At 35.3% G+C, this 12,932-nt stretch overlaps 2 protein-coding genes across 3 annotated transcripts in view; both read left to right on the top strand.

Moving 5' to 3' along the window:
* Positions 1-3,023: 3,023 nt before the first annotated feature.
* Positions 3,024-6,763, top strand: LOC121954908 (uncharacterized). Its single transcript, XM_042502650.2, has 6 exons — positions 3,024-3,106; positions 3,243-3,322; positions 3,807-3,921; positions 5,923-6,035; positions 6,157-6,271; positions 6,479-6,763. The coding sequence occupies exons 1-6, from the start codon at positions 3,064-3,066 to the stop codon at positions 6,652-6,654; spliced, it is 642 nt and encodes a 213-aa protein (XP_042358584.1). The 5' UTR covers positions 3,024-3,063; the 3' UTR covers positions 6,655-6,763.
* A 1,058-nt stretch (positions 6,764-7,821) lies between these two features.
* Positions 7,822-12,932, top strand: part of gfra1a (gdnf family receptor alpha 1a) — a 162,561-nt gene continuing 157,450 nt past the window's right edge. For both annotated transcript variants that reach the window (XM_088086462.1, XM_088086460.1), the window contains exon 1: positions 7,822-8,019. In XM_088086462.1, coding sequence (XP_087942588.1) covers positions 7,926-8,019 — 94 coding nt within the window. In that variant the 5' untranslated portion in view covers positions 7,822-7,925. The remainder of the gene's footprint in view (positions 8,020-12,932) is intronic.

Genomic DNA, 12,932 nt, shown 5'->3' with positions numbered 1-12,932 from the left:
ATAAAAAATAACCCCCCATAAGAGGTCTTAGTTAAGCCCCTAATGTCCTAAAATCCTAAAAATATCATAAAATCCTGGAGCGGTCCCGGTCCTAGAAGTGTCGTAAATCCTAGAAATGTCCTAAAATCTGAAAACATCCTAAAATTCCCTAAAATCCAAGAAATATTCGAAATCCCAGAAATGTCATAATATCCCAGAAATGTCCAAAAATCCTAGAAAAAAAAATCATAATTTCTAGAAATGTCTTACAATCATTGAAATGTTCTAAGATCCTAGAAGTGTCCTACAATCTGAGAAACATCCTAAAATCCAAGACAAATCCTAAAATTCAAGACATGTCCTAAATCCCTAGAAATGTCCTGAAGTCCTTGAAACGTCCTAAAATCAGAGAAATGTCCTGAAATCCAAGATATGTCCCTAAATCATAGAAATGTCCTAAATCCGAGAAGTATCCTAAAATCAGAGAAATATCCTACAATCCGAGAAATGTCCTAAAAATGTCCCAAAATCCTTGGAACATGTTTGAAGCTCCTGCAATTGCCCCCAAAGCAAAGCAAGTTTAGTATCTCAAAAAAACATTTGATGGTGATATAAAGAGGAGAGATGTGTGGATTGTATTTTAGTGAATGTGCTATTTGTATAATGAGCAGTAGAGTATAAAATCAGCTTTTATTCAGCTCAGTAATGTGATACAGAAACAGCAGTGATTGAAGTGTGCTATGTGGATGTTTATGTTAAAAAAATCAAATCATTTTGTCTCAATACACTAAGCAGTTGCCTTGAAGTTAAAACCCTTCTGGAGTGACCTTGTCTGGCTGATGGAAACAAACATGCACATATTCTTTGGGAATACACCATTAATTTAAGTACGGGGACTTGTGTACATATAACATTTAACAGCCTAATGTGGCCCATATGTTGGTGAATTAATAACTGCTGCTGCCAACAGAGAAGCACTTGGGGTCAGTTAATTTTAACTCCAAAGGCCAGGAGCTGCAGCGTGCACTGTCATGCATTTGGGAACAATGTGGAGCCCATTTGGACGCCACTGGGATCCCAGTCTTACACTGATACAGGTGCCACATGTTTGGGTACGTTTTGAGACTACCCCACGAAAAACGAGGGGATTAGTCATTTCAGCAGACACTCCATAACGCCATATGTTCACGGCCGAGTGCCAAAGCCCTCTAGTGGTGGCAGTAATTAAGACTCTTTCCTTTCGGGAGCAAAGGAGGAAGCAGTGTGACTTTGCTGCAGAGTGGTGCAGGAATGAGTCCTAAAACCTGGAAATGACTTAAGCAATCCCGGTTCCCTCAACTTAAAGTCTTTTTGATTTTTGTTTTGGTTTGACACTTGGTAAAAGGTCTGTGGTTTCTTGGAGGTGATAGTCCACGATTTCACTGAGGAATTGTGGATTCAAAACTTCCGAGTGATTGGCTCAACTTTTGAAGAGTTATTTGATGCAATAACACCTTTCGTAGCGCCTGCTGCATCATGAGGGAGCCAGCTCTTACCGAAAAAAAAGCCCATAGCCATAACTACGACTCTTTGTCGTACATCAGGTGACCTAAAAAAGCAAGAAAAGTGTTTCCATTGCAGTTTTGCAAAGAGGTTTATTGGAAATCTGCCTATTGATATCATGCCAAGGGGCGAGACAAAGTGAGAGTATTCGATGCCCTTTGATTGAGACTAGGCCGATTAAAAAACGATATGACAGCAATTCTTGTTTTTCCAGCACCTTTTTCCTCCTTTCCAAAACGCCTACATTTTATTACAAGTGACATCACTTGAGGCACGTTATTAGACTTCACACAACTCCTTCTGGAGCCACAAAAGGCTTTATGCAACTTTAACATATGCAGTAGCAGCACTCCTCGAGACATGTAAACATACTTTGAAATGTAAAATCGGTGAAGCTCCCCTTTAACCACAGCGGTGTGAGATCAGTAAAACTGTTTTTTTCTTTTGAAACTATGACAAAAACGTACAGCCAGCGATCACAGAGGAAGTCAACAGACGGCGTCTTGTACTTTTATATTCCATGTCAGAGGTTTTCACATCATGACTTCATGCTGAAAAAATAACTGTAAGCATGATGTGATGGTTTCACACTGATGCAAACAAACAGCAGGCATCTCTAATCCTCTGAACCAATGCAACACGCCGAACATTATAGATGTAAGCTCTAATTAATTCATTATTGTTTGTTTTCCACTCATTAATTTAATATAATCATCCAATCAACAGCGGATTCTGTATGCCGCATGGATTTATAGATAACATATCATTAACACATTAAAGAAAAAACTTGCTTTCTGTTATATATTTGAGCACATGAGAGGACTAAAAGGCAGTGAAGTGTGTGAGCAGACGCACTGCTGAGATAATGACAACTTTCGAGGTCCATTTGGAGGACTAATCTTTGTTCCTCAAATCAAACATAAAAAAGGCAATTCTCTGTGTTAATGAGCTCGATCGCTCTTCCTAAAAGTCTCAATAATTCATCCGCTGCCAGATCGTCACACATCCATAATGAATAACATCCACAGTGAATTATTTACACAGTCATCCTTCGCGCCACAACTTACTGACTGACACTGAGTCACCCAGTGTGTCTGTTTTGTTATTCATTTATATGTGTGTGTGGATTTCATGATGCGTTAAGAAGTAGTGGCTTTCTGTGTGAAGACGAGCTGCACAAAAGCTACAGTTAGTGTGTGCTACCAGCTCCCCCATCTGCACAAAGCAGGGACATACAGAGTGCAAAAAATATGTACTTTTAGACACAACAATAACTTGTAAAAATATTTTTGTGTCAGTTTCAAATGGAAATGGACACAAAAGCTGATAATATCTGCCTCTGCAGTTCCAAAGTTCACGTTGCACCGGGGGTTAGAAATGGAAGATTGTGAAATGTGGGCAATCCAGTGACTCCAATCTTGGCTGCAAATAACAATATTGGCCAATTCTGTAAACTTTGCTCCTGCAGACAGAGTCAATAAATCCACCTGGCCCCACTTTTTGTGTTCACTTCTGGGTTTTTACGAGTGTAATTCAGTGGCCATGGCATTACAGGGAGCACTTATCTGTTTTTGCTCACTAGCAGGTAATCTCAGGGTGTTAAATGTTTGTCTGAAATGTAGAAATTAATGAAAGAGTGCATTTAATGTGTATGTGGTTAAAATCATTCATGCAAAGGTAAAATGTTGTTTTTTTTTAAGTTTGTTTGTGTGTGTTTGCAGTCTTGTCCTCCTCTGCAGCTCAAGATGACACCTTACCTCCGAAATGTGACTTGCAAAAAACTCTATTAAATCATCTCAAGGTAAACTATTAACCCTTTTGAAACATGAGCAAGTTAGTTTGATTTCTTTTAAATTAAAAAAAAACATTGAAAGAGGGCAACAAGAAATGACCCAAAAATGTGCAAGAAATTTGTAAAATGTTACAGGAAAACTACCTATATTTGGCAACAAAAAAGTTTTATAAAAAAGAAAAAATAAACAGGAAATGATAAAATAAAATGAATGTAATAGCTATATATTTACAATTATTATTATTTATTTACAATTAAAATAATCTTAATATTTCTCCTTAGTAATTCTATAATGATCGTCTCTCTCTCCCTGTTTTTAAAAGCTGATTTTCAGATCACCTTGTACTATTTTTGGCAGTTTTGGGGAAATTTGATTCCAAGTTGTTAAATCCCTTTTTCACCATGTTTTTGAAAGAAATCAAAACAATTTGTTCTGATATTTTGAAGCTGTCAGAGGAAGAAAACAAGCGTTATGTCTAAAATGAACCAACAGGAGGCGGAAGAGTGTGGAGAAGACCTGCCGTCCGAATGGAGCACAGAGGCGACGGCTAAAGTGCTGCTGACCATGAAGAATCTGACTGAAACGCTGCACAAACACCAGCTGAAAGGTAGAAGAGCGAGACAGAGACGTGTGTGTGTTTTCACTGGGTGACCAGTTAGACTAGACTGTGATTAGATTATGATAAAATACAATAGGAGACAAGATGAGATGGGATAAAATTAAGATTAAGATTACGATACGATACGATACGATACGATACGATACGATACGATACGATACGATACGATACGATAATACAGGGGACAAGATAGGGGATCAGGAGACAATTTCATTTCACACATTTCATGTTACAGCAGCTCAAGAGTCAGAAGAAAAGGAAAAAGAATAAAAATTATTGAAAGATAAATTAAATGAGAAAAGATAAAAACAAACTAGAAATATAAATAATATATAAAATAATGTAATATAAAATCTATATATACTTTAATTATCACTTTTTCAGGTAGTGTATGTCTGTGACTGATAGTTAAACAGAATAATAACATACACACATGTTGTATAGTGAGTGCAAAAGTATATAAAATAAAGTAAAATATTGCACAATTTGGAAATAGTATGTGTAATGTGTATATAACATATAAACTGTACTATGCATATGTTAATTGCATATTCTGTAACATATTTGCACCAAATGTGACTAATAATTACAAAATATTTTTGTGATTTATGCTTCAGTTTTTTACAAGCAAAACACAATAAAAATAACAACCAAAATACAACACATAAACAAAATGAAACGAACCGATAGTGGCAGATAACTTTAATATTACAATGAAGTTCAGATTATAAGGCAGTTCGAACAACCAAAGGGTGGAGGAGAGAAGGGTTTGGTGGTGAAAAATCCAAATTACATTCCTTTCTTAATATTACCCGATATTTTTATATTTTTATATTCTGTATATTCATGATGATCTGTTAATTCTGGCTATTTCCGATGGGTGTGTTGGACCAATTTTCCACCTCAGTCACAATAATGTCTTGAGCTGGAGAGTATAAAGTACACTGCACTGAATACAGAGATCATTTTCAGAGAGTCGGGATGGTCACAGAGAGGAGCGCCACATTCATCACATTTGTCAGAGTTCTTGAAGTCGAACACGGGATAAAGTGAACTCTGCCTGGCAAACAGACGGATCACTATCTGCTGAAGATGCTCTCATCTCTGATTAAGATTAAATGTTGTGGTGTAAATTCTGCAAATGAACTCCTGCAGGTAGTTCATTTCTGTGGGATTTTTATGTGAGTCTGAAATTAACTGAATAAAGAGCATGCTCTTTGTGCAGGAAGCTCCACATTTCATCAAGTCTTTAGAGCTGAGACATGAAGGATAAATAATCAGAATCAGAAATAATTTATTGATCCCCGACGGGACTTTGCGAGTCATGCAGTCACTTTGAAACCAAGCATAGAAAATAATATAAGTAGAAATAATAGGTATTAAGATAAGAATTCATTTTAAAAATATGTAAAATGAAATAAATATTTAAATAAATATCTAAAGGAAAAATGTTATGTGCATTAGTAAAAATATAAAATAAAAATGTGTGCATTATGTTTCAATTTCAGTACTGCAAAAATGTAAAGATGTACGATGTGTTTCACCCTTTAATACCTGGACTGTCATCAGTTTTATTTCAGTTTTATTTTATTTATTACAATGTCAAGGAAAAAAGAATGTGAAAGGTGGCCAGAAAATGACCTCAAAATTATCTGGTGGTGATTATAAAAAATGATCAAAATACTAAGGAAAATTATCCAGAAAACTATATTTAAAATTATTATAATGATAGATAGAAAATGATGCTATATTTTTTTTAGCAATTTCTTAAGATTAATTTCTTTTTTTTTTCTTTTTTGTTGCTTATTTTCAGGTAATTTTCTTGTCGTTTTACCAATTTTGAGCTACTTTTTGAGTCTCTTCAGTTGGTCACTGCCTTCTTCAGAAAGAAAGAAAGAAATGCAGAGGAAAAAAACAGTAAATTCAAAATGTATATCTCACAGGTTCAATACTATTTTCCTCATTTATTAAATAATCTCTGATTTACAGGATGTCAAGGTGCAGAGCCACAGAAATGCCCCGCAGCTGAAGTTCCCAAAAATGGAGGGCTGGCATGTGTAACAGTCGCCAACACGAGCTACTGCAAACCACTCTGCAGCCATGTAAGTGAAACATTCATTTTGACATATTTATAAAAACAACGCTGTCAAATGTGCAAACACATTTTCTGGATAGTTCTGACAGAATTTGTTCTTAGTTAAATATTTGAGTTTTCTTTCACAGGGTTATGACTTTGCTTTCCTGAGGAGAAGTCGTTTGTACGAGAAATGCGGCGAGCAGACCGGATATAAATGGGAAACTCAGTACATCGGAGGAAACACGCTGGCTGTGTGCAACGGTAAAACTGTTATGAATTCATATCTTTTTGCTGATTACAGAGTTCAAAGCGGGAAGACTTCCTGCCCTCTCCACATGCACTTTTGATTCCTGCAGCGCACTTTAGTTTGATTACTTTTTTATGTCCTAAACTGTCTGTACAAGGAAGCTCACATTATTTATTTATTCTGTGGCTCTGACCTAAACTTTACCTCCGCTCTGTCTCTAGAAGCACCATTTCAAATTTCAGGAGCAAATACAGCGTATTTTCCCAAAGATCAGGGCTGCCTGACAACCAAGAGCAACAGCCAACTGCAGAGAGACGTCATCAGCGTTTTTACCGCTGAGCTGAAGAGTCATAACGTGCAGGGAGAGCCTCAGTCCTCGTGTCTTGTTTGTGGATGACCACGAGGCAGATACGCTCCCTTTAAGTTTCACTGAGAAATAAAGCTTTGCAAGTAGTTAAAAACTTGTAAATGTTAGAGTTTGGTGAATAAAAGTTTTCTTGAACTTTTCCGTTGTTGTCATTTGTGCACACTCAGTTAAAAGCGTCAGTACGTGCAGCTTCACATTTTTAGGAGGCAGTGCGTTTTCTGCAGTGACTGTCTGTCGTTCTGCTTTTTACTGCATGCTGTGGCCATGTTTGCAGATCTGTGAGGTCCTCACTCATAAAAAACAAACTGTAATTGGATAAAATATGTTTGCTATTCCTCGGTCTGCTATTAATGGAACAAATACAACAAAATTTTATCAGATTGTAGTGTCAGAGGAGAGGCCATGTTATTATCTAAGCCAAAACACAGTGTGCTCTGTGGCTATTTTAGGATATTAGCCTTTATTACATAGAGATCAATCTATAGAAAAAACAAAGTCAAGACCTACCTTTATAGTCAGGCTTTTAGCTGAATTTTTTTTTTTTTTTTTTTTTTATCTTTGTCTTGTTTTATTGATTTATATATTATCTTATTCTATTTTAGTTTTAGAAAGGTAGCATGTTACTATCTGATTTTATCATATTTTACTGTTTTATCTTGTAATGTTTTATTATCTAATTTTATCATATTTAATGATTTATCTTTTTGTGTTTTATTACCTCTGAGCATATTTTACTGGGTTATTTTTTTTTATTTTATTTTAAAATTTTAACCTTAAATGCAGAGTTTCCTCATTAGGAATTTAAGATAGCGTTTCCTCAGCACTTTCTCAAACCCTCAGCATGGATTGGTGGGTCGAGGTCATATATTCTTTTTTTAAATTATTTTGGCTCTGGTGTGTGATTTTAGAAAGTGACATTAATCTAAACAAAATTCTGGTAAATCTTTGCTTATTGTGCAGATTTTTTTTTTTTTTTACTCCACACTTGCTTTGGAAATGTAGATAAACCTTTTCCTACAACCTTTCCTTTCAACCCTTTTCTTTCTGTTTAAATGAACAGTTTGCAACGTTTTGTCAGGGCTGAACGCAGCCCAGGTGTGCTGGTGCACACAGGTGAAGGGGGCGTGGCCTATCTTAAAAAAAAGAGAGGGAAATGTTGGGGGCTGGATTTTTGTCTTTTAGTTTGCAGAGGAGGAAACAGGAGAGCGAAGTGGAAGTAGGGCAGACTGCTGTGGAAAAACTCCTTTTTGACTCCTTTTCCTGGTGTTTTTTGATCGTCTGAAGGCAGAAGTTTAACCAAAATGTGTGTGTGTGTGTGTGTGTGTGTGTGTGTGTGCATGTGTGCATGTGTGTGTGTCTGTGTGGAGGCCCAAAAACACAGACCAGCACAACAAGGTAAGACTGGATTCTTTCTTTTCCTGATTCTGATTTTTCTTTCTTTTGCAGTGCATTGCTTTTTCCGGCTTTCTGTGTAACTTTAAACATTTCTTTTCTCAGCTAGAATATTTCCTTCAGGGAGGAATGATTTAAGTTTGACAAAGAGGAAAACTATTAAAGTATTGCTCGTTACATTTTTAAACATGTATTGTCATTTCGAAGGGAGGTTTATTTCCTAAAATAATTGTGTTGTAGCATCATTTAAGTTTCCTTTCAGCTACTTGATGTTGCTTTTCTTTTGCTGTTGTCAGTAGGGGGTTAACTCTTGGAAAATAGTTTTCAAAAGCATTTCAAACTTTGAGCAAATTGGTTTGATTTCTTTCAAAAACTTGAAGACAAAAACTGGGTATGGGAGAACCGCAAAACATAAAATACAATGAAAAGGTGACAAGAAAATTAGTTTAAACTCAGAATAAAATTAGTTTAAAGAGAGACAGAGAGAGAATTATTAGAAAATTACTTTTTAAAAATGCAGAAAAATCTCCAGAAAACTCTGTTTGTATTTATTAAAGTTGTATATTTCAAATTACGTATTATTAATAATAATAATAATAATAATAAGATTTTTGAACCTGTTGCGTAATTTTAGGTCATGTTAGTGATTCCCTTGTAATTTCTTGCTTTTTCAGGAAATTTCCCATTCATTTTCTTTTTTCCATGTTTTTGAAGAAATCAGGCCAATTCGTTAAGGTTTCACCGGATTAAAGGCAGCCCCCCATTATTGTTGCTCACCCTCCTTTGACCAAGATATATTTCCCAAAGCAATTTTTGTAAATCAAGCTGATACAAGAGGAAGTAAAAATTGTGGACATGGTGCCAAAAAAAAAAAAAAGCAAATCTACTGAGGTGAAATGCCAAGCAGACAAAGCTGGGGCTTTCACTGTTGCTTTTGCTGGTGATTCTGTAAACTTTGCAAGAATACACTTTAGCTGACAACAAGTCAGTTAGGTACAGACCTGTGTTTGGTAGAAAATTGGTTAAATCTAGACAAGGCAAACAAACAAAGTTTATCTTTTCAGTGAACACTGAAGTATAAAAGGCAATTTAAACACTGGAAAACCTGGGCAAATGTTTGATGAACAACAAAAAAAGAATAAGACAATAAGCAAATTCAGAAAAAAAAGTTCTAGAAAAATTACCTGAAAATTAATAAAAATATAAATATATATAAAGGAAATTACATGACATTTTTTAAGAGTTTTAAAAAAAAAAAAAAAAAAAGGTTAGACTAATTCTATACAATAACCTGAAATATATTATTATGAGAAATATGAATATAAAGTTCTCTGAAAATTGTCCCTGAGCTTTTTCAAAGAAACAATTCTTTATTGTTTTTTGTGAGATATTTCTTGCAGAGGTGCTCTTGTCTTTTTCTCCATTATTTCTGAAAGAAATAAAACCAATTTGCTTTGTGTTCAAAGGTTTAAATACTTGAGAAAAGCATCTGAAAGCAGCACACGAAAGGTTATGTCGCTCCAGGTATCTAAGGGTTAAAAGTGACATTCTGCAGATAAACGGCTTCGTAGTGGCATTTAATAAAAAAATGGATACACCTGCAAGTGTGTGATTGCCATCTGACTTCAATTGACTGATAGCCGCTCATTATGTGTGCGCTTGGTTGCGAGATGTGGACGAGAGCAGCGATTAAATGAGGTAACCTCAGGTGTCTGCTCTTCTGACTGACCTCAGTTTGTGCGAACACATCCAGACGCAGCTCACACAGGTGAAGGTTAAAGAGTCAGAATGAGATTGCAGGATGTCATTAGGAAAACATTGAATTTCCACTTTATTCTGTCAGGAATCACTCTAATCAGAGAGAAAAGGACCCGCACAGTGACCGTCAGGTGTCTAATCTAATCATCAATGACTGAAATAACTGTGTGGGGACTGAAGGACAAACTGCTGTAAACTGTAATGTCACATATGTACCATTAGGTGGCACGTTAGCAGCTGAATCATCCCCAAAAAAACCTCTGTTAACATTTGCTTTGGGGCTGCCTCTCACCATTTAGGCTCCTCACAGCAGGAGTCTTACACATTTTTTAACAGTAAACTTCCATGACTTTGAGGAAAGTTTTCAAGACCAAATGTTCTCTGAAATGACCACTGATACACCTCATTGGTTCTTGTCATTACTTTGCAATGGTGATATTAAATATATGTCATTAAAAAACAAACAAACAATGATGTCACTACAGGATCATAACTGAGTATCCTGCTCTCAGTGTGTGGCCACGTAATTATCTGCAGAGACTCTGCTCTTTGCCTGTAGCTTTTGGGGTTTTTTTTTGTGTGTGTGTGTGTGTGTGTGTGTGTGTGTGTGTGTGTGTGTGTGTGTGTTTGGGACGTTCCTGGGCTCAGTTTGAAAGTGATCTCTTGACTTTTTTTTCAACTTGATTTATTGGTTTAAAAGGTAGTGACTTGATGACAGACTGTAATTAGTACACATGCAAGATATAGCTTTGAAAATCATGTACACATTGCTGAAAAATGTGAAATGTCAAGTGGACAAAGCTGGCTTTCATTTTCAGCATTTTTGCTGGTGTTATTGCTCACAAACAGTCGTGGACATGTGCATACTCTACCTGAGACTCCGATTGATGATTTAATAATTATCTCATTAGATTTTTGACAGTAGTGTGCTTCTGTGTGTGTGTAAGCTTTCTTGTTCAAACATGACTATGCCGGGTCAGTTTTGTTGTTTCGTTGTTTTTCTGTCTGTTTGTTTTTTCCTGGTTTCGTGCAGAAGAACTGCACAGAGCCTTGATGTCAACTCCATCTAAAACCTTTGTGACCAAATGAAACCCTGACTGAGAGCCAGGCCTTATCTTATTTTACTGTTTTTCTCTAAAACATCGACAATACACAATTTTTGACATGCATTTCTATTTTCTGTATTTTCATTATCATGGATTGTGTGTAAAATTAGGCTATTGTTAATGTAGGATTTATGCATGAAGGTGATTTATCACTAATACACCTTAATGCCATAATCGGCAAAGCGTAATGGTGCAATATCATTATCAAATCATATCATAATCATTCATTCACAAAGATCAATAACAAACTTTAATATATCAGTGCAGACAAAAGCAAGTAGGCCTTCATACTTACAGCTGTTACATTAGCATATTACTGGCCATTGTTTTGCAATAACATGTACAAGAACACACAGTATACAACATATGGGTGTCCACATACTTTTGACCAGCCAGACAATTTGCCACTTCAACTGTGAAAATTAGTTTTTCCTTTTATTGTCTTGCTTTTGCTTTTTTTCCTCTAAATTCAGTGTCATTTTTGAATTATTCATTATGATTGAATTATAATTAGGCAGAAGCTGAATTACTTTTTGCCTTTAACTATCATGCAGCATTGAAACAAATTTATTTTGAAGTTATATTTGCATCTTGTTCCTCGAGTCTGTCTCAACTCAACCATCTCCCTATTTTAGAAATGTTACTCTTTGTACACTAGAGGGCAGCATAGCATCACTTTTTGAATTCCTCCTTTATTTGCTGGCAATGCAGCACACAGGTGACTCTGTGTTTAGTTATCAGTCTTCTGCAAACAAAAGTAAAAAAGCAAATATTTCTCTTAAAAGAACAAAGTAAAAGCAGAAACAGACCTGCACCGTTTTGGGGCTTTAAAGTAAAACAGGAAAAACAAAAAGACGGATGTTTCATCAGTTTTAATAGTGTATGTCTGTGTTTTAATGTGGATCTTTTACAACATACAGAAATCACTACAGCAACATTTATGAGGACAAAGACCTTAAACATTTTCACTTACAGAACAGAATTTGCTCTATTTAAATAACTTTAAAGTAAATATTACAGGAGCTGTGTGTAAGATTTAAGGGGATTTGGTGGTGTCTAGCAGAGAGGATGGCAGACTGCAACCAGCTAAAACTTCTGCTTAAACTCCTAACTACAGTGGCCGACACGAAAACATGAATGTCCCTATCTGGAGTCAGTGTCCGGTTTGTCTGCTCTGGGCTACTGTAGCAACATGGTGATGTCCATTAACAAGGACCCACTCCCTATGTCGATAAAAACGGCTCATTGTAAGGTAACAAAAACACAACAAATCTTATTTTCAGGTCAATATACACTAAAGAAAAAAGATTTCTTATATTATACTCCATTTCTGCTTAAATATCCCCCTAAAACCTGCACAGTGAACCTGTAAAGAACGCACTGTTAACCCTTTCCAACATAGATTGACACCAGTTTTCTTGTGCTGCGTTCAGACATCTTGTACAAGCTAAATAACACTTGCAAATAGTCTGACTTATTTTATAACCACAGGGAGAAAAAAGGCAATGACCAACTTGGCAAGAAATGTTTCACAAACTAGAAAAAAACAAACAAAAAACTAAAATTATGTTTTAAAAAAGAGGAAAGGATCATTAAAGAATAGTCCACAAATTAGGAAAACATGTAAAAAACTGTATTTATAATTATAATACTTTTATATTTAAATTATAAATAAAATAAATATATACACTTGTTTTTATTTCCAGCACTTTTTTCAAGGTCTATTATCTTGTAACTTTTTAAACTAATTTTTAATCATTTTATTTCTTTTTTTTTAAGTTTTATTTTTTTGTACGTTTTTAAACTATTTTTAATCATTTTAATATTTTCTTATGTTTTAATCTTTTTTAAGTTTTAAAACTATTTTTCTTACTAAATTCTGTCTTTGTTTGATTATTTTTCTTTCTTTTTTTAAAATAAGTTTTCAGGCCATGTCTTGTTATTGTTTTTAACAAGTGTTAACTATCTTTCTGTCTGTTCCATCCCGTCTTCTTTCTTCTCTTCCTCTTTTATCTTTTCACATCCATGTTTGTTTTTTAACACAGAAGACAA

This window comes from Plectropomus leopardus, chromosome 13 (assembly GCF_026936395.1).
Source record: "Plectropomus leopardus strain MGB_pleo_1.0 chromosome 13, ASM2693639v1, whole genome shotgun sequence".
NCBI lineage: Eukaryota > Metazoa > Chordata > Actinopteri > Perciformes > Serranidae > Plectropomus > Plectropomus leopardus.
The sequence above is the reverse complement of the archived record's forward strand: the minus strand, read 5'-3'. Positions and strand labels throughout refer to the sequence as shown.

What these genes read in the sequence shown, in the direction of transcription:
- LOC121954908 (XM_042502650.2), top strand. Translation starts at nt 3,064, where the DNA reads ATGGCATTACAGGGAGCACTTATCTGTTTTTGCTCACTAGCAG. An exon ending in CTCTATTAAATCATCTCAAG is followed by an intron (nt 3,323 to 3,806) that starts GTAAACTATTAA and finishes ATGAACCAACAG; the next exon opens with GAGGCGGAAGAGTGTGGAGA. An exon ending in GCACAAACACCAGCTGAAAG is followed by an intron (nt 3,922 to 5,922) that starts GTAGAAGAGCGA and finishes TCTGATTTACAG; the next exon opens with GATGTCAAGGTGCAGAGCCA.